The sequence below is a fragment of the Suncus etruscus genome, chromosome X (genome assembly GCF_024139225.1).
Source record: "Suncus etruscus isolate mSunEtr1 chromosome X, mSunEtr1.pri.cur, whole genome shotgun sequence".
NCBI lineage: Eukaryota > Metazoa > Chordata > Mammalia > Eulipotyphla > Soricidae > Suncus > Suncus etruscus.
The window spans coordinates 78608526-78635808 of NC_064868.1; the positions used below are offsets into that span (position 1 = coordinate 78608526).

The window sequence follows — 27283 nt, forward strand, 5'->3', positions numbered from 1 at the left end:
CAGTTTTCTAAGAGGAAACAAGAGTCTGTTAATGACTGAGTATGCTATATATGCCCCAAACAAGATTTAATAGGAACTTTAATTTATTGAGCTAGAAAAAGACTTCTTGAAAAGCTACCCTATAAACAAAGAGGACTGAAGGAAAATTCACTGCATTACAGAAAACAAATATGGAAAATAAGCCAAGTTATCTAGTTAGGAGACAGAGTAAGTTAATAGTAATCAAAGTCATTCACTGACATTTCCTTCCACATGCTATGCTATTTTCAGAGACTTTTCAAATTCCCAAGATTGTTTTTTGACTTATGTTTATTTTTCGGACCATTTACGGCTCCTCTGCAAGAGCGCTAGTGCAATATGAACTAATTTGACTGCTGAAGTGACATTCTCAATGAAAATGTACAACCCTTGTCACAGTGGCTAAGCACTAGCAGAACCCGATGTCTAGCTACCTTCTAGAGTCTATCTGACTTCATTCCCCCACATACTCATAACTCGCCAACCACATTGGGCTTCCATTAACTCCCAAACTCATGCTTCCCTCGAATATTTTTGTTTGCTTCTTTTTTTGTCTGATATAGATAGACATATATAATATATATTATTTTTATTGTAATACTACTATTTACCAAGTTGTCCATAATACAGTTGTTTCAAGCATTAAATATGCAAACACCAATCTCCACTGTCAGTGTAACCTTCCCTTCAGTGGTGTCCCTAGTTTTTCACCTACCGCTTTAGTCTATCCCCTTGCAGGCTCAATTGACAACATATTGTTCATTACAACACAAAGGCAAATGAAATTATCAAAACTTAGATCAACACAGGTCAACTTGAAAGGACTGTTCTATCTCTCTATGTTATACAGTCTTTAGCTAAGGATGGACTGGGCTGCGGTTGTTGCTAGTTGAGCCTTCTGTGACACTGAGCTAGGAGGTCAACTTTCCAATCAAATTTGCTGTGAGGCTACAGACCTGACACACCATGAAATACTGGGGTATCATGCAACCATTTGTGGCCATGTGGACCAGGTTCTATAGATCTGGAACATATTTGGTGGCTTTCTGCTTGATATTTCTTTTTGCCTGATATTTCTGAGCCTAATTCTTCATTTACATGATTCTTGATTCACATTATAATCACATTGGATATTTCAAATGAAATAATATGAAAAAAGAGGAAATTTGAAAAAATACAAAAAACATTCTATCAGAGCAAACAGAAAACAATCATAAAATGAAATAATATGAAAAAAGAGGAAATTTGAAAAAATACAAAAAACATTCTATCAGAGCAAACAGAAAACAATCAAAGCAAATGTCAAGCATAGTGGCACAGAAAGCCAACTGTGGTACTTTTAGAATCTTAACCAAAGAAACAAGAGAAAATAAAGTTGGCCACATAAGGACAAATGTCTTTCTTTTTTTGTTTGTTTTGTTTTGTTTTTTGGGCCATACCTGTTTGATGCTCGCGCTCAGAAATTGCCCCTGGTTTGGGGAGACCATATGGGATGCCGGGGGATCAAACCGCAGTCCTTCCTTGGCTAACACTTGCAAGGCAAGTGTAACACCTTACCTCTAGCGCCACCTCACCGGCCCTGACAAATGTATTTCTAACACAAAACTTAACATATCCCAAAGGAGGTCTTGTAGGGTGAAAGAAACTAAGAAATACCTCACAAAGAATTAAGCACAAAGAATTAATGTGGCAGGCTGAATGAAACTCAGCAAGCAAGAAAGTCAATTTTGAAAGCTAGAGAAAAGTTACAGTTCCATGTTCAAAAGTATAAGACTAAGAAGTAGCCAACTGTGTACAACCTACACTTGGTAAGGTTTTGATCAAAACAAAAATCATGTCTTCTAAAAAATAAGTTTCCAAATTATAAAAAAGCAGACTTTATACGAATAGGTCCCAGTCTATTAATAGTAGCAGGCTTTCATAAGTAACGGGGGAAAAAAGCTATGAAATAAATTTTCCATATAAAATACACCACTTTGAGCATTTCCATTTTATCAGTTTTTATCTCTTCTATTTATAACATCTGGCTTTTGGAAACCCACAATTTTATCCTTCTTTCTGGCAATTTATGGTGAAATAGTTAAAATTATGGGCTGACAGGAACAAGCATAAGCACAAGATTAAGGTTTTCATTATGTAAGGCCGATGAGATGAACTCCAGCACTAGATGCTTTCTAATTATTTGTCAAAGCTTTTCACGTGAGCAGCACTGGGCACAAATATAGTATTCCAAGCTTCCTTTTTTTCTGGTAGCTAGCCAAGTTTGAATTCTCTCTTTAAATTAATCCAAGTGGCATTCGTGTAGTGACTAGATTTTCCAAGTCAAATTGGGAAGTCTACTGCTTTTCCTTCTGATTCAAGTAAAACCTTCTCTCTTCTCTTCTCCTCTCCTTCCCCGCCCTCTCTCTCCCTATCTCTCTCCTGGTTCCTGCTCTACTTCTTGCACACAGATGAGCACAAATCCACTCTAGAAATTTAGAAGCTTCCCTGAGGTGAGTGTTTGAAACATGACGTGGGGCCAGAGAGCTAGAACAGCAGTAGGGCAAATTGCCTTGCCTGCAGCCAACCCGGGATGGACCTGGATTCGAAGTCTGGCGTCCCATATGGTCCTCTGAACCTGCCAGGAATGATTTCCGAGCCCAGAGCCAGGAATAACTCCTGAGCACCACCAGGTGTGGCCCCAAAATAAAAGCAAACAGAAAAGAAAGAAACATATGAAGTGAGCCTGTTTGCCTAGACAAGTTGGGTACAAAAATCTCTCTTAGACAAGGCCTTTGCCACTGTGGTAATAATGATCCAGCCAGAATGGGCATTATACCTGCTCAGAGGTTTGGTCACACTCAGATTATTAGGTTCTCTCCCCTCGAACTGAGGGTTCTGTAGCTCTGAGGTGGTGCTTCCCTTTGTTCCTGGGGTACCCAGGACCATGCCACTCTGTGAATAGGCCTGTCCTGAGTGCCCTTGGCTGGGACCCCCAAGGTCTTCTCATACTGTAAGCGGTGATGGAGCCTGCAATCCCAGAACCTAGAAAGTTCTAGGCATAGCACTTCCAATGTGAGAAAGCATTCATGAAACGGAGACTCCCAGATGTAAGGTTAAACACACAAAGCACCTATTGTTTAGATCCAAAATATTTTTTGGGCTGCGAAGATCATACAGGAGCTAGGACCCTGTTTGATCCCCTCCCTCAATGTTGTATAAAGTCTCCTAAGCACTGCCAGGTGTGGACCAAACCCCCACTTACCTCTCCCTCAAAAAATATCCAAATACTTCTATCTAAAGCAGGGTAAGGAACCTGTTTGTACCAAGGACTGTTCAGGTATTTCAAACTGTCTGTGGGCCACCTGATATAGGCAAGGAGCCTGTGTGTGTGTGTGTGTGTGTGTGTGTGTGTCCTCTCACATACCGGGGCCCTGATATGTTCAGGTATTTCAAACTGTCTGTGGGCCACCTAATATAGGCAAGGAGCGTGTGTGTGTGTGTGTGTGTGTGTGTGTGTGTGTGTGTGTGTGTGTGTGTGTCCTCTCACATACCGGGGCCCTGATATCATGGACTGTCTATAGCCGAGGAGACAGATACTCCCTGCCCCTGGTCTAAGCAAAGCTTGGATGGGAATCATGGCTTCCTACTATCTAGAAAACAATCTCCTTCCCTCTCTGAACTTTGCCCACTGACCTTCGGGAATATCCCCAGCACAAGGTTGGGAAGATTGTAAAATAAGAGGCTGGATAAGCTAGAGAGATAGTACAGGAGGCAAGGGTCTTGCCTTGCTTTGCCTTGCCTTGCACAAGGTTGACCCTTGTTCAGTCCCACTAAGACCCACCAACAGTGATCCTTAAGCATAGCAATGAATCCACCCACTGTAAAAAAAAAATCAAAATAAGTGGCTGGAGCACCTGCTTCACATGCGGGAGCCCCAGGTTTGGTTTCGGTTTCTGGCACTACATGGTACCAGAAGCATTCCCTGGAGTGACCCGCTGAGCACTGCATCAGGAGTGTGATCCAAACAAGAACTGTCAACTGTGACCTCAAAGCCAGAAGAATGGAAAATTTGAAGACAGAGACCAGAGAAATAGTACAATGAGAAGGGCATTAGTCTTGCATACAGCCAACCCGGGTTCGATCCCTGGCATCCCATGATCCTCCAAACACTAAGAGGAGTGGTTCCTGAGTACAGAGCCAGGAGAAACCCCTGCACATGGCTGGGTGTGGCCCCCAAACAAAACATCAGCAATAATAAAATTGAAAACAAAGTTTAGTAATCAATATGGTCTGTCAATACTACGGTGTGGTGTTTCCTAGGTATTCGGAGCTGCAGGCCTGGCCCGTATCACAGCATGGTTAGTTTTCTGTTTCCACACTCCCAAACTTGCACTGTGCTCATAGCTACCTTTAGGCCCCACGCATGCATTTCTTCACTTGAAGGCAAAACTACTCGAGGGTTTCTTTCTTGCTTCCCAGTGAGAACCTTAGCACCTAGACCTGAGCCTGGGCACACAGGAGCATCTCCTGGGAGAGTGGACAGATGAAGGAATGGAATCAGACTCTTGGCTGTCTAAAATCCTGATCAGAGGCAGCTCAAAGAGACAGAGCACATGCTGTGTACGCAGGAGGCCGCGGTTCAGTTTCCAGCACCGCAAGGCTCTCTGAGTACTGGCAGTGACCCCTTAACACTGAGCCAGGAATAGCCTGGACATACTCTCAGGTATGGGCCAAAAGTTAATACACAATGGCTGACTCCTGAAAATGAACTATTTGCCACACCCAAGAAAGGTAGGTCCTCTAAGCTGGAGCCACATGTCAGGGCTATCTTCACAGTTCATTTATCCTTTCTAGGGATTGGGGCACCCAAGGGATACTCAGGAGGCCTAGCACCCTTACAGAATATTCCCCGCCAATCAGAATAGTACTAGTACAATGTGAGGACCTGGGGACAGAGTATTTTCAAGGCCTGCAGTGCTGGGGGTGGTCTCCAGCAATAATTCGAGACCATGCAGTATTCAGGACTGAACCATGATCAGCAGCATGTTGAGTACTGTACTGTGTCACTGACCCTCATCTTCTCATGTTTAAAAGAAGACATGGGGCATCCTTTGCCCTAAGCAAAAACCAAAATTGCTATTTACAGAAGACTGACCTTGACAAACATGGACTGGACAGAACCTAGCAAGGGACCAATGAGGAAGTTCCTTGACTAGGACTCAGCTTCAAATTCGTACAAAAGCCACATCTCTAATCCCAGAGGTCTGACTGTGACAACTGCAACTGAGCAGAACATCTGGAACCATGTTGAAAGACTACAGCCTATACTCTGACCTAGGATCTGAGCAAAAACCAAGCTCACTAACCACAGAAGACTGATTACAACAACAGTGATGAAACAGAAGTCCTAGAACCATAAACAATCAAAAAAACAAGCAAAAAAACCACTCTCTCCTAGCTTTCGCCCTATGACCTACGCAAATAGCAAGATCTTCAGCTACAAAGGCGGGATATCATCACCCACATCTGAGCGGAAAAGTCTTCTGGCACAATAAAAAACCTTGGGGTGTGTAAAAGAGTGAGTATGGAGCCTGTAGTTGTTCCCAAGGCAGTAGGCTTCAGGGGCGGAGAAACAATGTATCTCTTAGGCCAAGAGAATTCCCCTTCTAATTTCCCCAATGTTTACTGTGCCTATGCAAAAAAAAAAAAACAAAAAACACACAATCCTTTTTTAAGAAGTTGCTGGGTCTGGTTTTTGTTGTTTTTTTTTTTCTTTTTCTTTTTTCTTGTTTTTGCTTTTGTGTTATTTTTTGTTTGTTTTTCTTGGTCTGTTTCTTCATAGCTGATGGTTTTGGTTTTTAGTTTACTCTTTTTTTCTTAATCCTTGTACTTTTTTTTGCTACTCCCTTATTGGTTTTTTGTTTTGTTTTTGTCTTGTCTTGTTTTATTTTGTTTTGTTACTTTTTTCTTCTTTCCCCTTTCTTCTTCCAAAGGGATACTTAATAGCACCTAGATGAATTCTTCCCATATCCCTTTTTATATCTCCAATAGAGCAACATTGGGAGACTGGATTTCATAAGTGTTCCTGCGGGTAATCCTGCCTGCTTCAGAGCTGCCTGAGACTGGATTTCATCAGTGTTCCTGCTGGTGATCCTGCCTGCTTCAGAGCTGCCTGAGACTGGATTTCATCTGTGCTCCTGCTGGCGATCCTGCCAGCTTCAGAGGTGGGTCAGGACATACACACATTGATTCCTGCTGGTTTCTGCCAGGAGTCAGAAGGGTACAGAAGCCATCTTGGTCATGCTGTTTTCAGGTGCCTGAGACTGGCTTTCATCAGTGTTCCTGCCTGTGATCCTGCCTGCTTCAGAGGTGAATGTCAATTTTCTGGGAGACCCTGGAGACCACAGTGAAGGTTTTAGAGGCTTCAAGCTTTTTCACCTTGTCAGTAAGAGGATGGGAAGCCCCAAACATCTGAGGGGATTACCCATTTCAGACTAGGATTAAAGTTCTAAAGGATTTCTGGGAACTAAAATGCCAGCACACTTATCTACCTGTCTTTGGTGCTGTGCTCCATTTTCGGCCTGATTTCATCCTGTGTGTGGCTCATCTGCGGACGGCTCGCCTTCCCTGGAGACTTCCCTGGAGGTGAGTTTATATGCCCAGAAAGGGGAAGCTGCTGAACTCTGCTGGAACTCAGATTCCAGCACCTATAACGCCTGTCTTCTGTGCTGTGCTGCATTTTCAGACTGATTTCATCCTGTGTGTGGCTCATCTGCGGACTGCTCACCTTCCTGGAGCGTTCCCTAGAGGTGAGTTTACGCACACAGAAAGGGAGGACCCAGAGGAGCACAGCCGCTCCGCTTCGCTTCCTGGCCGTGCACATCATTTAGCCAATGAATACAACCACAACACATAGAAAAACCCACAATATAAGTGAGACAATGGGAAAACAACGCAGGCCAGGGCCAGACATAGAGAATGACGATGGCAACTCTGACAACTTAAACATGACCAACCAACTAGTTAGCCTCTCAGATAAGGAGTTTAGAGTCACAATATGGAAGATGTTCAAAGAACTCAAAGAAAGTATAGAAGAGAACACTAATAAGAATCAAGAGAATATGAAGATAAAAATCAAAAAACTTCAAACTGAAATTTCAGGTCAAATAACAGGTCTGAAAAACTCAGTAGATGAATTGAAGAAAATCATGGTTGAGCTTTCCCACGAGTTAACAGCAGCTGAGGATAGAATTAGAACACTGGAAGATGAGATAAATAACAACTCCATACAGCGGGAGAGATTGGAAAAAAAACTTAAAGCAAATGAACAGACAATGGAAAAATTAGTCGAAGAATATAAACAGATGAAAATAGCAATCTATGATAAGCTCAACAGAAACAACTTAAGAATCATTGGAGTACCAGAGACCCAGGAAGAAAATCTCCAGGAAGTATCAACGGTAAAAAACATCATTAAAGAGAAACTACCAGAGATAATGAATACATGCGATCAAATCCTGCATGCCCGAAGAGTACCAACTAAAAGAGACCCCAGAAAAATCACCCCAAGACACATCCTAGTCATAATGACGAATCTGACAGATAGAGACAGAATTCTGAAAGCAGCAAGATCAAAAAGAGAAATTACATTCAAGGGAACATCCTTGAGATTTACTGCAGACCTGTCACCAGAAACACTCAAGGCCAGAAGGCAGTGGTGGGACATAGTGACAAAACTCAATGAAATAAATGCTTCGCATAGAATACTGCACCCAGAAAACTCACTTTCAGGTTTGAAGGAACAATACATGGTTTCACAGACAAACAACAGCTCAGAAACTTTACAGACTCAAACCATTCTTAAAAGAAAAACTGAATGAACTACTTTAAGACAAGACTGATCAACAGACACACCAAACTTTGATATAAAGATGGCACTACCTCCCAGTGCAATTCTTTCTCTCAATGTCAATGGACTAAATGCACCAGTTAAGAGACACAGAGTGGCTAAATGGATCAAAAAAACTCAATCCAACCTTCTGCTGCCTACAAGAAACGCACCTGAATAGTCAGAACAAACAAAGACTCAAAATCAAAGGCTGGAGGAAAATCATCCAAGCAAAAACACCCATAAAAAGCTGGAGTGGCCATACTAATATCAGATGATGCACACTTTATACTTAGGAAAGTTGTAAGGGACAAAGATGGACATTTTGTATTAATCAAGGGATATGTACAGCAGGAAGAAATTATTCTCCTAAACATATATGCACCGAATGAGGGGCCAGCAAAATATTTAATAAAATTGTTGACAAATATGAAAAATAATATCAATAACAATACAATAATTGTGGGAGACCTCAACATGGCATTGTCAACACTTGACAAGACAACCAGACTGAAACCCAACAAGAATATACTAGACCTGAAAAGAGAAGTGGAAGAAAGAGGCCTAGTAGATATATACAGGACACTACACCCCCAGAAGCCTGGATACACATTCTTCTCTAATGTACATGGGACATTCTCCAGGATAGACTTCATGCTAGAACATAAAACATACCTCCATAATATAGAGAATAGAAATTTTGAAGGCTACCTTCGCTGACCACAAGGCCCTGAAATTATATGTGAACTACAAAGGGACACAGAAGAAAAACTTTAATACCTGGAAGTTAAACAGCCTAATAATGAATAACCAGTGGGTCCGAGATGAAATCAAAAAGGAAATCAAAACCTTTCTGAAAAAAATTAAATGGAGACACAAATTATCAGAACCTATGGGACACAGCAAAAACAGTACTGAGAGGAAAATTTATAGCTTTGCAAGCACACATCAGGAAAGAAGAAGGGGCATACCTGAATAGCTTAATGACTCAGCTCATAGAATTAGAAAGTACTCAACAAAAGGACCCAAAAATAGGGAGACAGAAGGAAATACCAAAGCTGAGAGCAGAAATCAATGAAGTGGAAACCCAAAAAACAATCCAAAACATCAAAAAAAGCAGAAGTTGGTTCTTTGAAAAAATAAACAAGATTGATAGACCACTGGCAAAACTAAGAAAGAAAGAGAAACTTGATAACTCGTATTAGGAATGAAAAAGGAGAGATCATTTCTGATATGGTAGAGATTCAAAGGGTAAGCAAAAAGTACTTTGAGAAACTCTATACCACTACAAATGAAAACCTGGAAGAAATGGATAAATTTTTGGACTCTTATAATATTCCGCAGTTGAATGAAGAGGATGTAGCATATCTAAACACACCCATCACTATTGAGGAAATTAAGACAGTAATCAAATGTCTGCCCAAAAACAAAAGGCCAGGCCCAGATGGATTTACTAATGAATTCTTTCAAACCTTTCAAGAGGAACTACTACCAATCCTGGCAAGACTCTTTCACGAAATTGAAAAAAAGGAACACTTCCAAATAGCTTTTATGAAGTAAACATCACCTTGATACCTAAACCAGACAGAGATGCTACCAAAAAAGAAAATTACAGACCAATATCGCTGATGAATACAGATGCAAAGATCCTCAACAAAATCCTGGCAAATAGGATATAATGCCTCATTAAGAAGATCATCCACGGGCCCAGGAGAGATAGCACAGCAGCGTTTGCCTTGCAAGCAGCCGATCCAGGACCAAAAAGGTGGTTGGTTCGAATCCCGGTGTCCCATATGGTCCCCCGTGCCTGCCAGGAGCTATTTCTGAGCAGACAGCCAGGAGTAATCCCTGAGCACCGCCGGGTGTGGCCCCCCCAAAAAAAAGAAGATCATCCACTGATCAAGTAGGTTTCATCCCAGGAATGCAAGGCTGCTTTAACATCCGTAAATCTATCAACATAATACACAACATCAACAACAAGAAAAATAAAAATCACATGATCATATCAATAGACACAGAGAATGCATTTGATAAGGTCCAACACCCATTCTTGACCAAAACTCACAGCAAGATGGGAGTGGAAGGAACCTTTCTCAGTAAGTTAAGGCCATCTACCACAAGCCAGAGGCAAATATTGTCCTCAGTGGAGAAAAACTGAAAGCCTTTCCTCTAAATTCTGGCACAAGACAAGGCTGTCCTCTCTCACCACTCCTATTCAACATAGCACTGGAAGTACTTGCTATAGCGATTAGGCAAGAAAAAGATATCAAGGGAATCCAGATAGGAAAGGAAGAAGTCAAGCTCTCGCTGTTTGCAGATGACATGATACTCTACTTAGAAAACCCTAAAGTCTCTACCAAAAAGCTTCTAAAAACAATAGACTCATATAATAGCAAGGTGGCAGGCTACAAAATTAACACACAAAAATCAATGGCCTTTCTATATACCAATAGTAATAAGGAAGAAATGGACATTAAGAAAACAACCCCATTCACAATAGTGCCACACAAACTCAAATATCTTGGAATCAACTTGACTAAAAATATGAAGGACCTATACAAAGAAAACTATAAAACTCTGCTCCAAGAAATAAGAAAGGACACGCGGAAACGGAAACACATACCCTGCTCATGGATTAGCAGGATTAACATCATTAAAATGGCAATACTCCCCAAAGCATTGCACAGATTTAATGTGATCCCTCTAAAGATACCCATGACATTCTTCAAAGAAGTGGATCAGGCACTTTTTAAATTCATTTGGAACAATAAACACCCTAGAATAGCTAAAGAAATCATTGGGAAAAAGAATATGGGAGGAATTACTTTCCCCAACTTTAAACTGTACTACAAAGCAATAGTTATCAAAACAGCATGGTATTGGAATAAGGACAGGCCCTCAGATCAGTGGAATAGGTTTGAATACGCAGAGAATGTTCCCCAGACATACAATCACCTAATTTTTGATAAATTTGATAAATTTTGATAAATTTGATAAAGGAGCAAGAAATGGATAAATGGAGCAAAGAAAGCCTCTTCAACAAGTGGTGTTGGCACAACTGGCTAGCCACTTGCAAAAAACTGAACTTAGACCCCCAGCTAACATCATGTACGAAGGTAAAATCCAAATGTATCAAAGACCTCGATATCAGACCCAAAACCATAAGATATATAGAACAACACGTAGTAAAACATTCCAGGACATTGAGACTACAGGCATCTTCAAGGAGGAAAGTGCACTCTCCAAGCAAGTGAAAGCAGATATTAACAGATGGGAATATATTAAACTGAGAAGCTTCTGTACCTCAAAAGAAATAGCGCCCAGGATACAAGAGCCCCCGACAGAGTGAGAGAAACTATTCACCCAATACCCATCCGATAACTGGATAATCTCCAAAATATATAAGGAACTGACAGAAATTTACAAGAAAAAAATCTAATCCCATAAAAAATGGGGAGAAGAAATGGACAGACACTTTGACAAAGAAGAAATACAAATGGCCAAAAGACACATGGAAAAATGCTCCACATCACTAATCATCAGGGAGATGCAAATCAAAACAGCTATGAGGTACCACTTCACACCCCAGATATTGGCACAAAATGAAAGACATTCTTGCAATAATAACTTTCAGACACAAAAGAGAAAAGAGCTGGAAGTCATGAAGTGCACCACAAACAGGGATGTGTTTAGTTAGAGAAAAAAACTACGTTTTGAACTATCTTAATAATGAGAATGTATGAGGGAAATAGAAAGCCTGTCTAGAGTACAGGTGGGGGTTGAGTGGGGAGGAGGGAGATTTGGGACATTAGTGATGGGAATGTTGCACTGGTGATGGGTGGTGTTCTTTACATGACTGAAACCCAAACACAATCATGTATGTAATAAAGTTGTTTAAATAAAAAAATAAAAGTTAAAAAAAGAAAAAAAATAGAGCTACATTACTGGAATCACCTTGATCAGCATTATAATTAGAGGGAGAAAAATAGATGGTACCAAGACCAGACATTTGTATGTCTGTTTGGTGGAAATAAAAAAAATGATCAGTCTTGAATATAAAATCGAAAGTCAATGACGACATAAATAATACCCAATCTAAACATTGTACATGAGGGGAACAGTTGCACTAGTATTAACGGGGATAGAGGAGGGGGAAGTGAGATGCATGCTGGGAACAGGGGTGGAGGGAGGACAACACTGATGATGGGCATGCCCCTCATTCATTACTACTATGTGCCTTAAACATTAATGTGAAAGATTTGTAATTCACTTTGCCCACAATAAAAAAAAAAAAACAATGATATGGGGGCTGGAGAGAGAGCATGGAGGTAGGATGTTTGCCTTGAATGCAGAAGGATGGTGGTTCAAATCCCGGCATCCCATATGGTCCCCCGAGCCTGCCAGGAGCAATTTCTGAGCATAGAGCCAGGAGTAAACCCTGAGTGCTGCCGGGTATGACCCAAAGCACAAAAACAAAACAAAGAAACAGGACACGGGCGGTGTTTAAGTAGAAAAAGCAAGTATTTGCAACAGTGCTCAAAGAAGAGCAGGGATGTAGATGTATGGTACATATAAAGCATACACATTCCACTGAGCCAAGAGGCCCATGTTCCATCCCTGGTGTCACATAGCGTCCTGAGCATTATCAGAAGCACTAGGAGTAGCCTCCAAGTTTGGTGTGGACCCAAATCAAAAATACTCAACCCAACAATAACAAAAAAGCCTTCTAGGAGCTAGAGATGGCTCCTTGCCTTGCATAGGTAAGGCTCTGGCTCCAATCCCCAGCACCACCAGAAGTTACCAAGAATTGTGCCAGGAGTAGCCCTTGAACACTGCCGGGAGTGACCCCCCCCCCCAAAGAATAGCAGAATACCACCCAGATCTTAAGGGACAACACATCAAAGTCAGTGCTGGCCAAACCCAATTTTTCCAGTGGTGGCTTAACAGCCTCAGGCAAGTCTTTCAGTCTCCTGGAATTTTTATTCGTTCGTTTCTTTACAAAGGTGCTATTAACAATGGCAATTCGTTTTGAACAATGTACTGGGTGAATGGAGATCTGGCTGGTTACATGTGAGAAAATGGTGATCACAGCAAGACCATGTAGGGGAATGGCATGGGGAAGAGGCTGGTGAAAGTTGGGGCATCTTTTCGCCCAGCAATTTGTCACCCAAAGATCAAATTGCCTCTCTGCAGCATGCTTGGAGCTGAAGGGAGAGGAACTTAGAATGGTCAGCTTTGCTAAGGGCATAGAGAACCTATCATGGTGCAGATGGGCAGGAGAAATTGTCTCTTATGTGGGGCTTGAGCAATAGCACAGTGGGTAAAGAGTTTGCCTTGAGTATAGAAGACCTGGATTTGATCTCCAGGATCCCCTATGATCCCCTGAGGACCTCCAGGAGTAACTGTTAAGAGCCAGGGGTATCCTCTTAGCAATACCAGGTATGACCCCCCAAAAAAAACAAACAAAAAAGTCTCCTGTGGTGGTGCCTGGGCCTGAATACCCTCTTCAACCTCTCAGAAAGAACCAGTCTCATTCATTCTCCTTTAACTATTTCATTGCAGACAGTCAGGCACTGAATCTACAACACACCATACCCCAACCCCCTACAATGAACTCAGCTGTCAGGAAAAGGCCCACGAGAAATGGGGCATCTGTCTATCATGCAACAATACTGCAGACAAACGTCTTTCATTAGGACTGGCTAGTTTGATACAGACATCCCTGTCCTCAAATAGAAACTGCTGGTCTAACAAGGGCAGCTGAAATTACCCTCTTTGTGACTTTTCTGGGAACAGCATCTATGGAAAAGTGTCAGTGTGCTCACTCGTGACTTGCTCTAGCCTCAGTGACCCAGTACCTCTGTGGAATGTAGGTTCCATACAACTCCTAAAGTCAGGGGTAAATATTCTGCCTGGAGGCCAGCAGGAAGAGCACTTGCCTTGATTGTGGCTAACCCAGGTTCAATCCCCAGCATCCCATATGGTTCCTACCCTGATTACCACCAAGAAAGATTCCTGAGTGCCGAGCCCAGAGTAACCCTTAAGCACTGCCAGATGTGGCACAAAACAAAATATTTTTCAAAAAAAATCATGGCTAGGGAGTTGGAGAGATAAAACAGTGGTAGGGTGTTTGCCTTGCATATGGCCAACGCGGAACAAACCTGGATTAGATTCCTGGTGTCCTATATGGTCCCCTGGGCCCTCCAGGAGAGAATTCGGAGAAAAGAACCAGGAGTCACCCCTGAGCACATCAGTGTGTGGCCCAAACACCCCTAAATCAATCAATTAATTAACTAATTAATTAAAAATAAAATTTCAGGGCGAGAACGATAGCATAGTAGGTTAGTGGGTAGGGCATTTGCCTTGAACATGAAGAACCCAGATTCAATCCCTGGTGTCCCTATGGTCCCTTGAGTCTGCCAAGAATGATTTCTGAAAGCAGACTCAGAAATAATCCCTGAGAATCGCCAAGTGAGGCCAAATACAAAAAAATATATTTTCAAAAGGACCTGAGGCTTTGTCAAAGAGGAACGGCCAGCTCCATTACACGAATCCGCCTCCCAGGCTCAGGAATGACACTGGCACAACGCTGACATTCCAAATACCTGAGGAATGAAAAGCAAAATCCCTAATCCCCTCAGCAGCTGGAGAACCAAATGACACCCAGGAAACTAAGACAAAGGGAACAGCATTCTCAGCACCTGTCAGCAAGACAGAGTCTTACACTGCAGAATGATGAGGATTGCAGCGCAAGGGCCAGTCAATGCTCCTGGGCTTCGAACGAGGCTACAGTCCAGTGTCATCAGTGTCTGAAACATGTGTCTGAGCTCTACTGGCCCTCACATTTTCCCTTCATTGAAATTCTTGCCCTGGAATCCACACCTCTGGCTTGCTCATTCTATATTCCATTTGATCATAAATGTACCAAGAAAATGTCAGTCAGTACTGGATATTTTTCTCGGTGGGGAAATTTTTTTCAAAAAAAATAAAGCTGCACTTACAGAATAGCTGTATTTCCTACCCTGGAGTCTACCTACATGTGGTTATAGATAGTGAGAAACAACATATTTGCTGTTCCCTAGCAAGAGCCCATGATTTAATGATCTTACCCTATTAGCTTTGGAGAGAGTGTCTGGAACCTTCCAATCTAATGCCTCAACTGGGAGCCTCTCAAAAACACCAGCAGAATAACTAATGCTATAGCTGGAAAAACAGTGGCTGTTTCACTGTGGGCATGTACCAAGGAGTTAGTTCTCTTTGGTTTTTGTTTGTTTCGGGGTGGGGGGTGGGGGTGGGGTGGGGCTACACCCAGTAGCACTTAGGCATTATTCCTGGCTCTGCACTCAGAAATCACTCCTGGCAGGCTCAAGGGACCATATGAGATGCCAGAGATGAAATCCAGGACAGCCACATACAAAGCAAATGCCCTAGCTGCTGTGCTAGGATTATAGACCCAAGGTAATTCTCTTTGAATCATACCTAATTAAGAGATGCTCACCAAAGCTAGACAAACAGAGTTCACACCCGGCTTTACCCAAAACAGAATCTTTTGCCCTTCACCAATGTTGGATTACTGGTCCTACTCTAATCAGCATTCATTAGCCACCCTAGGGTGTGAACTGGTGATGGGATTACTGGGTTCATCCCTACTTGGTATTCCTTCTCCACCTTAGGCTGTGGTCTGGTTCTTGCTAATAAAAGCTAGGTTTGAAGGACAGGCTCATTCTTTGGTCTTCCTCCACTAAACTGCTTTCCTTCTTAGGAGCAGGTTTGTGTGGTGGGATTCCTGGCTTGAGTGTTGGAATTCCTGAGCCCATTCATGCATCCGTTCACTGTGTGGATTACTTCCTGCATCAGGAAATATTTGCTTCCAGGCATGCATCTTTCCAGGTCCTAGTTTTGGAGCCTGAGGCTACTCTTAAAACCAATCCCTTTTGAGATGTCAAGACTCATCTCTAGGCTTGATTAACATGAGATAGGTACTTCTGTTAAGTAGGTTTGCCCTTCCTATGTGGACTGAGTCTGTATAATAAAGTTTGGATGAGGAAGGCCGGCACTCAGTCCTCTAGGCTGGAAGCCCCCTGACCCCATGCTTTTCTCCCCTTAAATTTATTTTGTTTTCTTAATTCTTGAAATGCCCTTGCATTGGACCTGTTTAACCGGCATTGGATTACGATAAGTGAAGGCTTTACACTCACACCCATTAGCAATACAGACAACAAGAAATATGCCCCTGTGTTAACTTATTTTTGATTTAAAAAATTCTCACTTGACCAAGTTCCTCGTTGAGGTCTGATGTATTAACCAGGGCGCCTTCATTGATTTCTTCATCGTAGAAGTCCTTATCCCATGAAATGAAGAAGGACCCTAAAAATTTCTGCATTTCCACCGTGACATACATGGAGACAGGAATGATAAAGTTGAACAGAACCATAAAAGACAGGAAATCAGTGAACATCTTCAAAACCTAAACAAAGAAACAGGAAAAAAAAAGTGTGTGCTAATTAGATGTTAAGGTTCATCAGAAAACTGTCATGCCAATGCACACTTTCGTTCTGTCCCTTCATTTCACTGTTGAAAGCCCAACTCTCCTCTAAAAAAGAAGAGAAATCACCATCTTAAAACAACATTTAAAGCAACTCTTAACTATCGCTATCTCTCAGTGTGACATTTGATTAACACTTTTTCACTTTCCCTGCTATTCCCACCCCTGGATATAAATGTGTGAACGGAGTTGATAGGCAGATATCCATTATGCATCAAGTACATAAGTCACAAGCTCACGAAATTCTTAACTAGAGAACAGAAAAGGGGGAAAAGCATAGATGCTGAAAAGAAAAACAATAAACATACTCCAGACCATCTAAAACATGCAATGGCTTGTGAGTGACCATCTAAGAAACAAGCCTAGAAGCTAACAAAAGCGAACATTCTCCAAGCAGCACTTCAAGAAAAGTGTTTGGGGGGCCGAAGAGATAGCATGAAGGTAGTGCATTTGCCTTGCATGCAGAAGGACGGTGGTTCAAATCCCGATGTCCCATATGGTCCCCAGAGCCTGCCAGGAGTAACCCCTGAGTGCTGCCGGGTATGACTCCCCAAAAAGTGTTTGGGTTAAAAAATTACCTTTAAAGTCTCCCTCTCCTTCTGGGTCTTCTGGTTATACCAAGGTTCGTCATTATATGGGGTACTTTGCCAAACATATTTTAGAGTAGTGCAAATGGCAGCTTTGGTCAGTAAGATAAACAAATACACAATCAGGAAGGCATTAATAGACCTGAAGAGATAGGATAAAATGAACTTAGAAAATCATTAAGTTACTTAAGACATCAACCAGGTATACTCTTCTCATTTCTAAGGCCTCTCCTGATATTTAACAATGCCCCCATCCTCTGTACCTGGCTCTGACTTACCAACTTAAAACACTATTTTCATGTAATAATAATGGAAAAGCTAGTCCTCACCTGTCTGTCCAGTGTTCCCCAAAGTACAAGGGTGAGCTAAAATTAATACACGTCCACCTTTAGCATGGTTCCTGCACCTTTATCATGGCAGCACATGTGTGTGCATACACACACACAATCTCTTAGTCCTTTCCTATATGAAAACTAATCTTTCTCCATTTTCTTAATGAAGAGTGGATTCTTCTTATAAGAAAGTCTGGCTCTGGAAAAGCGCCCTGGAACCCTGGGCATCTAAGCCAACAACAGAGAGGACCATGCTAGCACCAACTGCCTAGAAGGCACATGCTGGTATTTGCCAGGAGACTGTTATCTCTGTTGTGGAGCCTCCTTGTATATAATAATCAGAGAATGCCAAACTGTTGTCCAGAAACAACATGGAATTTATTTCTTAAATCTAACTTTTTATGGCTTAAAGACACGGGTTCCAAACTTATTTGGCCTAAAGCCTCTTTTCAGGTAAAGAAGTTACTTGGTACCCTCTGGAAATGTACCTTTTTAAGCAGAGAGCAACTGTACCTCCAATTTACGATAAAAATCCTTATGCCCCAAACACTGACCCCCTGCCTGGCTCCTTTTAACACCTCTAGGAGACTGTAGGTATGACCCACTTTGGAAAACACCCCTTTCTGAGCATAAGTTTAGTCTGTTATCTCTGACACCATACCCTCACTTTCCAGGTGAATTTCTCCACTTTGGGAAGACATTTCTTCCTCGGGGTTGCTGAGAACAAGAAACAAATCAGGCAAAGGAAATAACTGGGCACAATTTCTGCCACAGAAGAAGTGTGTTCAGACCGGTAGCTGCCATGATAATTGATGGTATGTGTGTGTGTGTGTGTGTATTGATGGTGTGTGTGTGTGTTTGTCTTCTATTGGGATATACCGAGAGAAGCCTCAACTGTGACTCAATGACAAATATAGAAAATAGCAGTACACACTAACTTTTCAACAGCAGAACGTTTCTGAGATTTCCCTTGGTAGTTCAAAGCCATTTTAGTTTCCATCCCAGTGTAAACAGCAACTCCTGGGGAAAAAAGAATACAATAAAACTAGGTTACAACCAAGGTGGCCAGCCAAGTCTCCACCGGCTCGGTTCTAAGCCACAGCTCCAGCCCATGGACTTTCGAATGTGAAACCCTCTTCTATTTCCCAGCTGCTAAAGCTTGCATAGCATCATTTCGATTCCATTTAGTGTATAGTTGCCTTTAGTTCTATCCTCTTCTAAAGCCCCCACAGTCCCTCAAAACAGGCTTAGCTCGAGTGGCACTGATCGCCTGCCACGTTCCATTTCTAGCATGCACTGATTAGGCACAGGTTTCCCAAACCTATTTCTGACAGGTGTTCAAAACTTCAAAAGTGTTCACCATATATCTTCTTGGTATTTTTGAGTGTAGCTCCTTTCAGCAACAGATTTTCAGGTCCCAAGGACCTAAATGGAAAACAAATTTAATGCAGCTTATATAGACAGGTCAACCCTCATGGGCTTTGAGGACAGCTTTCTGCTAGTACATAATTATGTCCAAGGGGCTCAGAATGCATCTACTTATAGCACACAGGTATACCCTGGGGTGAGCTCTGAGATTCTGCCCTCTGCAAAGGAAGGCACTTGAAAGTACAAGAGTGATAGAGGCCTGGGTCGAGCATAGATAGAAACACACAGAGGTGGTGAGATGCAGAGATGAAAAGGATTATGAGTCACAGACCACAAGGCAGGAACAAGACAAGGCAGCAGAGAGGAAGGAAGAGACAGAGAAAGCAAACCGCAAGGTGACAAGAGGGCAATTGGACAGGATATTTGTAGAGCATAAAGGCGTATCTTGGGGGGATGGCTGAGTGCCTAGTTCTTACACAAGCAGAGTGGAAAAGTTAAGGCAGTGCACTAGATGTGAAGAAGATAACTTTTTTTTTGGTTTCTGGGTCACACCTGGCACTCAGGGGTTACTCCTGGCTCTACGCTCAGAAATCACTCCTGGAAGTTCGTGGGACCTATGGGATGCCGGGATTCGAACCACCATCCTTCTGCATGTGAGGCAAATTCCCTACCTCCATGGTATCTCTCCGGCCCCAATAACATATTTTTAATATGAAAGAATCATAATGATTGGTCTTTCATTGTATTTAAGTCTCGGTAATGTTCCTGCCAAAGCCCTCAACTAACCCCCAACAATGTTTCCCCTATTGCCAATACTGTCAGTCACTATAGAGAACGAGGAGTGGGGATGCTTGGTGTTCCAAACATTGATATTTGGGGACTCCCTCCCAGCCTCACTACCAGCACCTCACATTCTTAGTCCAGCACATGTAGATTCACCACCCCACCACTAATCACAAAGTTAGTTATAATAGGCCCATTAGTGGGACACTGGACAGGAACTTACGCTTTATTTATCTATCCTTCTAGGGTTTCCTAAGAAAAAACATGGTTGGGTAGTTTACTTGGCTTCCAAGAGAAATAGCCCACCCCAACTCCTCCAAAAGGGGCCCAATGAAAGGAAGGACTCACCTGGCAACAGCCTCAAGACTATTACTATAGATACTAATTCGCCCCACAAACCTGCAAGACAAGAGAACAGAAGTGCCAGATGTGTTGGTCTATATATCCAGGTTTAAAAAAATACTCTATATGCCACAAATACAGAAATAAATCAAAATGCAAAGAATGCAAAAGAAACTACAACAGCCTATTATGTTTCTGAGGGGAATATGCAATGTTGATTATGGTTAACACTAATGATACACTTAGCCACTTAAAATGGGTAAGGTATGAAAATTTTTCATTTGACTAAAATATTATTATACGGCCATAGCGACAGTACAACAAGTAAGGTGCTTGCCTTGCATGCAGCCGACCTGGTTCCATCCCTGGCATCCCATAAGGTTTCCTAAGCACCACCAGGAATGAGGCCTGAGTGCACAGCCAGGAATAACCTCTGAGCATTTTTGGTGTAGACACAAAACAAAACCCAAAAAATATTATTATAGAATAAAAAGATAAACCAAGATTTTCTTTTGCAGGGTGACTGGGCCACACTCAGAGGTGCTCTGGGCTATTGTTGGTTCTGTGAACTGGAATAATCCTTGTCAATGTTCAGGGAACCACATTCCGTGCTGGGGATTAAACCAGGGTTGGCCAGGGTAGCTGTGGGCAAGGCAAAAACCTTTCCTCTAGTCCTCTGTCTCGGCCCTGAGACAAAGATTTTCAATTGATTTCCAAGCTTTCCTTGACACTCCGCATGCTTTCAGCACCAGTCCCCTTTACACCTTATATAAATCATTGATTTCTATTTTAGATTCACATGGTTCAGGTACTAAAAAAGACACAGCTTATAAAATTGTTGGTTTGAGGATTCTTTGAAGAGTATGCGATCAAGATCACTAGTGGGTTTATTTTTTTGGTAGGGGGCATTCCCAAACTCATCATGCCAATGATAATTTGACATTTGTCCCATGAATAATAGTGGCCGTGCCTAGAACAGTTTGTGACAGTCAACACTGATTTAGCCAGCTTAGGAATTTCCCACCTTGAGTTTGCAATTCCAATGCAATTATTGCCACCGAGGTGGGGAGGGTGGGGAGGGTGGGGGTGGCGAAGGAGATGTGTCATATATCATATGACATATAAAGTAATAAATGAAGAACACTCCACCCGGTTCAATTAGGATATTGCCTCTGCCTAAAAATTCTCCTCCTTCTAGGTCCCCTAGAAACCCTGAACATTGGGCTCAAACTCAGGCCACATCAGCCTCTTCTTTTCTGTCATTTCACAGGCCTGGTGCACTTTCCTGTTACTGCACCATGAACTCTGGAGGCAGTGAGTAGGTGTGGGGCTTTACTGTCCCTATGGATTTAGGAGCCAGGAAAGAGGAAAGTCGAAGTAGTGGGGTGGAAGGAGGCAGGCCACTCCATTTGAAGTTGAACGAGTAGTTTTGTTTTGCCACCGCTGGGCCTGGGTGTAAACCACATTTAACCATGAGCTCCCCTGGGCTCACCAGTAGCATTCATTAACAGGATGGCTGGCATGCTTAAGAGATGCCATCTGCAACGGTGGATGAGAATTAAATTAATTGGGCCCCTTGGGGATTTAAAAAATACTGTTATTCTACTCTCCTCTCATTAGCACCATCTTCTCCTTGACCAACCTAATTGGTTTAAAATCAAATGCCCAATTATCGATGGCCCACAATAAGTATTAGTCAAAAACTATTCCAGAAAGCCAAAGGAAATCATAGCATTGCTCTACTCTCTCAACTGTCGACTGTGGGAAAGAAAGAGCCAATTTGGCATCTTCAGGTGATCAAAAGTTGGAAGCCAGGGCATAGAAGATGACTGATGGCGTGGCCTGAGAGCCCCTTCCCCTTAACTTTGCACAACATGGAAGCAGCTTTCTGGTGGTCTGAACAATGGTCCATGCACAGGAGCCTGACAGGCAAGCCTTAACAGGAGTTGAGAATTTGGTGGATGGCGATGTGTACAAATAACAGAAACAAGGCCAGCCACAAGTAATCTGCCTGAACCCACTCCAAGTTGGCTTAGGCTGATAGTGACCAAGGCTGATTTCATTCAGTGCCCAGCCAGAAGGAAGCAATAGGTCATATACACACACGCAGACAGAGACATGCACACGAAATGAGGCTGGGAAAGGTGGGTCATTTGGGGTGGGATGGGGAGTGTGTGTATGTTTGTGTGTAAAACTGGAGGTCAAGAGCAACTGCACTGGGGCCGGAGAGATAGCACAGCAGCGTTTGCCTTGCAAGCAGCCAATCCAGGACCTAAGGTGGTTGGTTCGAATCTCAGCATCCCATATGGTCCCCCGTGCCTGCCAGGAGCTATTTCTGAGCAGATAGCCAGGAGGAACCCCTGAGCACAGCCGGGTGTGGCCCAAAAACAAAAACAAAACAAAAAAAAAAGAGCAACTGCACTGTGGGACAGAGAGGACTGTCAACCAGGTGACTCTTACTTGTACAGGTCAGGCTGAGGCTGCTCACACTCGATGGATGCACGGAGATTCTCTATGGATTCGGCAGTACACAGGGAGATGGTATCACGCACCGCATAATGTGTCTGGTTGAGAGCAGAAGAAAAGCAATGTGAACATTAAACTTAAGGCTCGTGTTCGAAACGCAACACCCACCTGGCTACAGCAATGCCATGTGTCTGAGGTAGAGGCAAAAGAAGACAAATACGGACCAACATTTCTCATGCAGTTGTACAGTATTAGTCTTAAGATAGATTACAAAAAGGGGCCAGAGTGACAGCTCAGTGGTAGGGTATTTGCCTTGCACTCTGCCAACCCAGCATGGACCTGGGTTTGATCACCAGCATCCCATATGATTCCCCAAGTCTGCCAGGAGCAATTTCTGAGTTCAGAACCTGGAGTAACCTCTGAGTGTTGCCAGGTGTACCCTCCCCCCTAAAAATGATAGATTACAAATAATTAGAGATAAGCTTGCTGCCAGGGCATTTTAAGGAAGGTGAACAAAGTTAAAGGGGTTTTATTGAAGGTGTAGGCGAATTTCGCCACACCCGATGGCACTCAGAGTTAAGTCCTAGCTCTGTGCTCAAAAATTGCCCCTGCAGGCTTGGGGGACTATATGGGATACCAGGAGTTGAACAGGAATCCATCTCGGTTGGCCATATGCAAGGCAAAAGCCCTACCACTGTGCTATCTCTCCAGCCCCGAGTCTTCTTATTTTTTTAAAAGACAGGTGGGAGGGTGCTGGCAAGTGGTCAACCTGGGTTTGAACCCTGACCACCCCATATGGCCCACTGAGCCTGCCAGGCAGGAGTGAGCCCTGAGCGCAGAGCCAGGAGCAAGCTCTGAGCATTGCTGGGTGTGTGCTCACACCCCAGTATTTTTGATACTGAAAACAGAGATTTCCATTTACAGCATGTATAGGATCAACAGGAAAAGCATAAAATTTTAATGTGGCTTTTTCCCTTGGATTTCGAGAACTGAGGCCTGGTACCAGTGTACAGTGATGTAAATATACACATAAGAATTGAACATAACCTTTTGGTCATACAAGTACTCACGTTTTGCCTGCAGCAAGAAAAGTAATTATTAAGCGTTCCCTTATAGAGCATAATTACTTATTTGAAAGTGGCTCAGAGTGGCTGCATTTCACAGGGTGGGCAGAGAAATGCCTTGTCCTGCTCGGATCCAACAGCATATTCTATGGTGTATGGTTCATACTCGATTCACCCAGAACTCAAGGCAGGCCCCAGTGACCCCCCCCCCATGTATAAATCATCAAAGAAGTGCTAACATAGACTCAAAGGCAGCATTGCTTACGCAGAAGAGAAAGCTGTTGAAGGTCTTCGGGGGAACATTCTGGAACTGCATGAACTATATTTCTAACTATCTCCTGACTCAGAAAACCTCTGTACTTTGAGCTGCCTTGATCTAATCAATGAGATTAGGGGGAAAAATTCCACTTAAAAATGCCTTCCTCTGGAGCCAGAGAAATAGCATGGAGGTAAGGTGTTTGCCTTTCATGCAGAAGGTCATCAGTTCAAATCCCGGCGTCCCATATGGTCCCCCATGCTTGCCAGGAGCAATTTCTGAGCATGGAGCCAGGAGTAACCCCTGAGCACTGCCGGGTGAGACTCAAAAACCACAAAAAAGGGCCCAGAGAGATAGCACAGCGGGCGTTTGCCTTGCAAGCAGCCGATCCAGGACCAAAGGTGGTTGGTTCGAATCCTGGTGTCCCATATGGTCCCCCGTGTCTGCCAGGGGCTATTTCTTAGCAGACAGCCAGGAGTAACTCCTGAGCATCGCTGGATGTGGCCCAAAAACCAAAAAAAAAAAAAACCCACAAAAAATGCCTTCCTCTCAACAACATTTGCCTCTATTAAGAGAATTGTTCAAATATGTTCAGGATCAGTGTATTTTTCCCACAGAATGTTTCTTGAACAATTTGGATGAGACCAGTGCATCCCCAAGCCCTTGAGATAGAGGCTTTGGAAGTAAGGTGTTGTGCCTTCCTCTTCCTAGTCACATGATGCTGTCCTGGTCCACACCTCCAGATGAAATAAACCGGTGAAAGAAGTTGGCCACTGAGACCAGGGAAGGAGGCTAGTCATACCTTCCTAACAGCAGCAGGGAGAAGACACATCTCTCCACCCTGTGGAGTGCTGGACCATGGCCAAGAACCAAAGGAGCCGAAAGATGCCCAGGAAATAAGTTCTCCTCCAGTTGGAGCAAATTTATTTTAACACAGCAATAATTCTTCCTACTTGCAGAAAAAGCAAACACTTGCCAAATTATACCCTAAGGTATTATTTTTAAAAAGCAATCAAATTAGTCCAGGCTAGATTTTCTATTCGCCAGGAATAAACATTTTTTTCAAGAAATATTCATCTCTTTCTAAAATAAAAATAGATCCATCTGTAAGGCCAGAGTACATGCAGCTATTTTGGTAGTTATATAGTTTCACTCTACAATTGCTCTCATTTTTTTAAAGCCTACATAAAATACTGAATGGATTATGCCAACATTAAATGTACGCAGCGCTATATAAAATGTGGTGGTTTTATTTAGAGTGTGGATTATTTTCTCATCCAACACTCCTTTTCCCCCACCAAACTTGAGTGTATGCTGCAAAGTTCAAGGAAAATTATATGCAAGTTGTCTTCAAAGACAAAATTTACACAAATAGGAACATAAAAAGACCAAAGATCCAGGGGTGGAAGGAAAGACTACTGATGAGTAACTATCCTGAGTTAGCTGATGGGAGTGTGGCTCCTTGGAAGACTGGGAGGTTTTGGGTAAGTAAATTCCTAGTATTAGCCAAATGCACATATGCACACACACAGACACATACAGAAAAAAATGTACTGAACTCTCCTTAGCACCAAGTTTTTGGATAAGGTTTTTTCTGCATTACCTTGCAGTTAGACTCGCCATCCAGACTGGCTGTGGTAACATAACAGGTCCCATCACTAGTGCATGATGAGAGGAGAATAAGGTCACAGGGAAAGGTTTCATCTGCTTGCACCTCCACTACATCACCGACCTAGAGGGGAGAAAAAATGGTTCTCATGAAAACTCTGAACAAAGCGATCACTGTGCCTTGAAATGAAGTCACCTGAGACCAATGTAAGTCTCCAGACTCAGGTGCTCAGGGATGGCACTGTCTGACCAACACCGGGCTAGAGGTGATGCAGACACTGTTCTATGTTTGGAACCACACTGAGTGAGGCCGCAGGAGGTAATATTTTTTCCAAGCACCTGAGGATGAACTTAAATCTCTAAGTCCACAATTTCAACTCCCGGGAAGCCACTCACTCTCTGCAAGACAAAGAAGCACACCAAACACACTACAAAAGGTGTTTGTCTTGGGGCTGGAGTGATAGTCCTCTGTTCCCTCCCAGGAGTAAATCTTGAGTGCAGAGCAGGAGTAGCCTTGAGTGAGCATCACAAGATGTGGTCCCTAGCCCCCACCCCCCGCAAAACAAGTGCATGTTGTGTATAACTGAAACTCAATGATGGATAAATTGGTAACTCATAAATTCATGGTGACTCAAATAATTTTGCGGGGGGGAGGGGTTGGGTCACACTTGGTAGTGCTCAGGGATTACTCTTGGCTCTACGCTCAGAAATCGTCCCTGGCAGGCTCAGGGGACTATATGGGATGCCAGGATTCGAACCACCGTCCTTCTGCATGCAAGGCAAACTCCCTACCTCCATGCTATCTCTCTGGCCCCAAATCAGTTTTTTTTTAATGTGCCTATCAAGGTGCCATCTGGGAGGTGGCCAGGAGCCAGGTGACAACAGTAGAGAAATTGACACTGGTAGTGTGATGAGTGCTGAGACATTGAGTAAAACTCATGCTGGTCCATGCTGATTCCTTTCCTGCTGCTGGCAGGATCTGAATTTACTCTTTGGCCCTCGGTCCTGTGGAATATCCTCCCACCACCACCACACCATTGGCCTTCTAGCAATTCATCTCAGATCTGAAGAGTCTGCTAAGGCAGCAATAAGAAACAATTTTCTACTCTCAGTCTGCACCCAAAGGTCAACTGGAGGAAAAACCCAAATAACAAGTCCTGAATGGTATCTATCTATTGCAGGTGAGTTAATAATGGAGGGAGAAATATCAGGATGGTTAAACGCAGGGCTTTTAGTCCTGACTCTCTCTCTGTCCCCGATTTGCCACTTCACCCTTTTGACCTTGGCTTAGATCAGTGGGTTTGCAACCTTTTTTGGGACCTGTGATCTGTGAAAAAAAATCAGAAAATATCTCACAGACTGGGCAGAAATAAAAAACTGTGATATAATAGTGTTTTGTGTGTTGGCTTTTAAAAAATATAATAGTGGGACAGGAGCGATAGCACAGAGGGCAGGGTGTTTGCCTTACATGCAGCCAACCCAGAACCAACATGGGTGATTCCCCAGCATCCTATGTCCCCCCCCCAGCCTGCCAGGAGCAATTTCTGAGCACAGAGGCTGAAGTAACCCCTGAGCACTGCCAGATATGGCCCAACCCCCCCAAAATAAAAAATTAAAATCTAATATTATACAATAAAACTGAATCCAGGTGTACCCAGTTTTAAACAGCAATGATTTAGTATGGATGGACAGAAAATGTCTATGGAATAACAAACTGTGTGGAGCTGGACAAATAGTCTAGTGGGGAGAGTGCTTGTCTTGCACATGGCCAATACAAGTTCAATCCCGCCATCCCATATTATCCACCGGAGTGTAGACCTAAGAGTAACCCCTGAGCACTGCCAGGTGTGGCCCCCAAATAAGAAAACACATAAAACCAAGAATCTCCGGGAAAGCATTTAAAATCACTGCTTTAGGTGACCCACATACCTCCCAGGATTGGAGCAAGCATGAAGTCAAAATACTGGTCAAGGGTTAATCTAAGGTAGGCCCTGGTACATGGTTGCCACTTGGTGAACAGAATTATTCATCATATTCTGCAACT

The 27283-nt window shown here is 43.0% G+C and overlaps 1 protein-coding gene across 1 annotated transcript in view; it reads right to left on the minus strand.

Moving 5' to 3' along the window:
• The window catches only part of ATP11C (ATPase phospholipid transporting 11C), a 202777-nt gene that overhangs the window by 59119 nt on the left and 116375 nt on the right, over nucleotides 1-27283 (minus strand). Inside the window, exons 6-12 of the mRNA XM_049767475.1 lie at nucleotides 25235-25363; nucleotides 22306-22409; nucleotides 19852-19902; nucleotides 18713-18777; nucleotides 18291-18372; nucleotides 17012-17162; nucleotides 16158-16355 (exon numbers count right to left, since the gene is read on the minus strand). Coding sequence (XP_049623432.1) covers nucleotides 16158-16355; nucleotides 17012-17162; nucleotides 18291-18372; nucleotides 18713-18777; nucleotides 19852-19902; nucleotides 22306-22409; nucleotides 25235-25363 — 780 coding nt within the window. The remainder of the gene's footprint in view (nucleotides 1-16157; nucleotides 16356-17011; nucleotides 17163-18290; nucleotides 18373-18712; nucleotides 18778-19851; nucleotides 19903-22305; nucleotides 22410-25234; nucleotides 25364-27283) is intronic.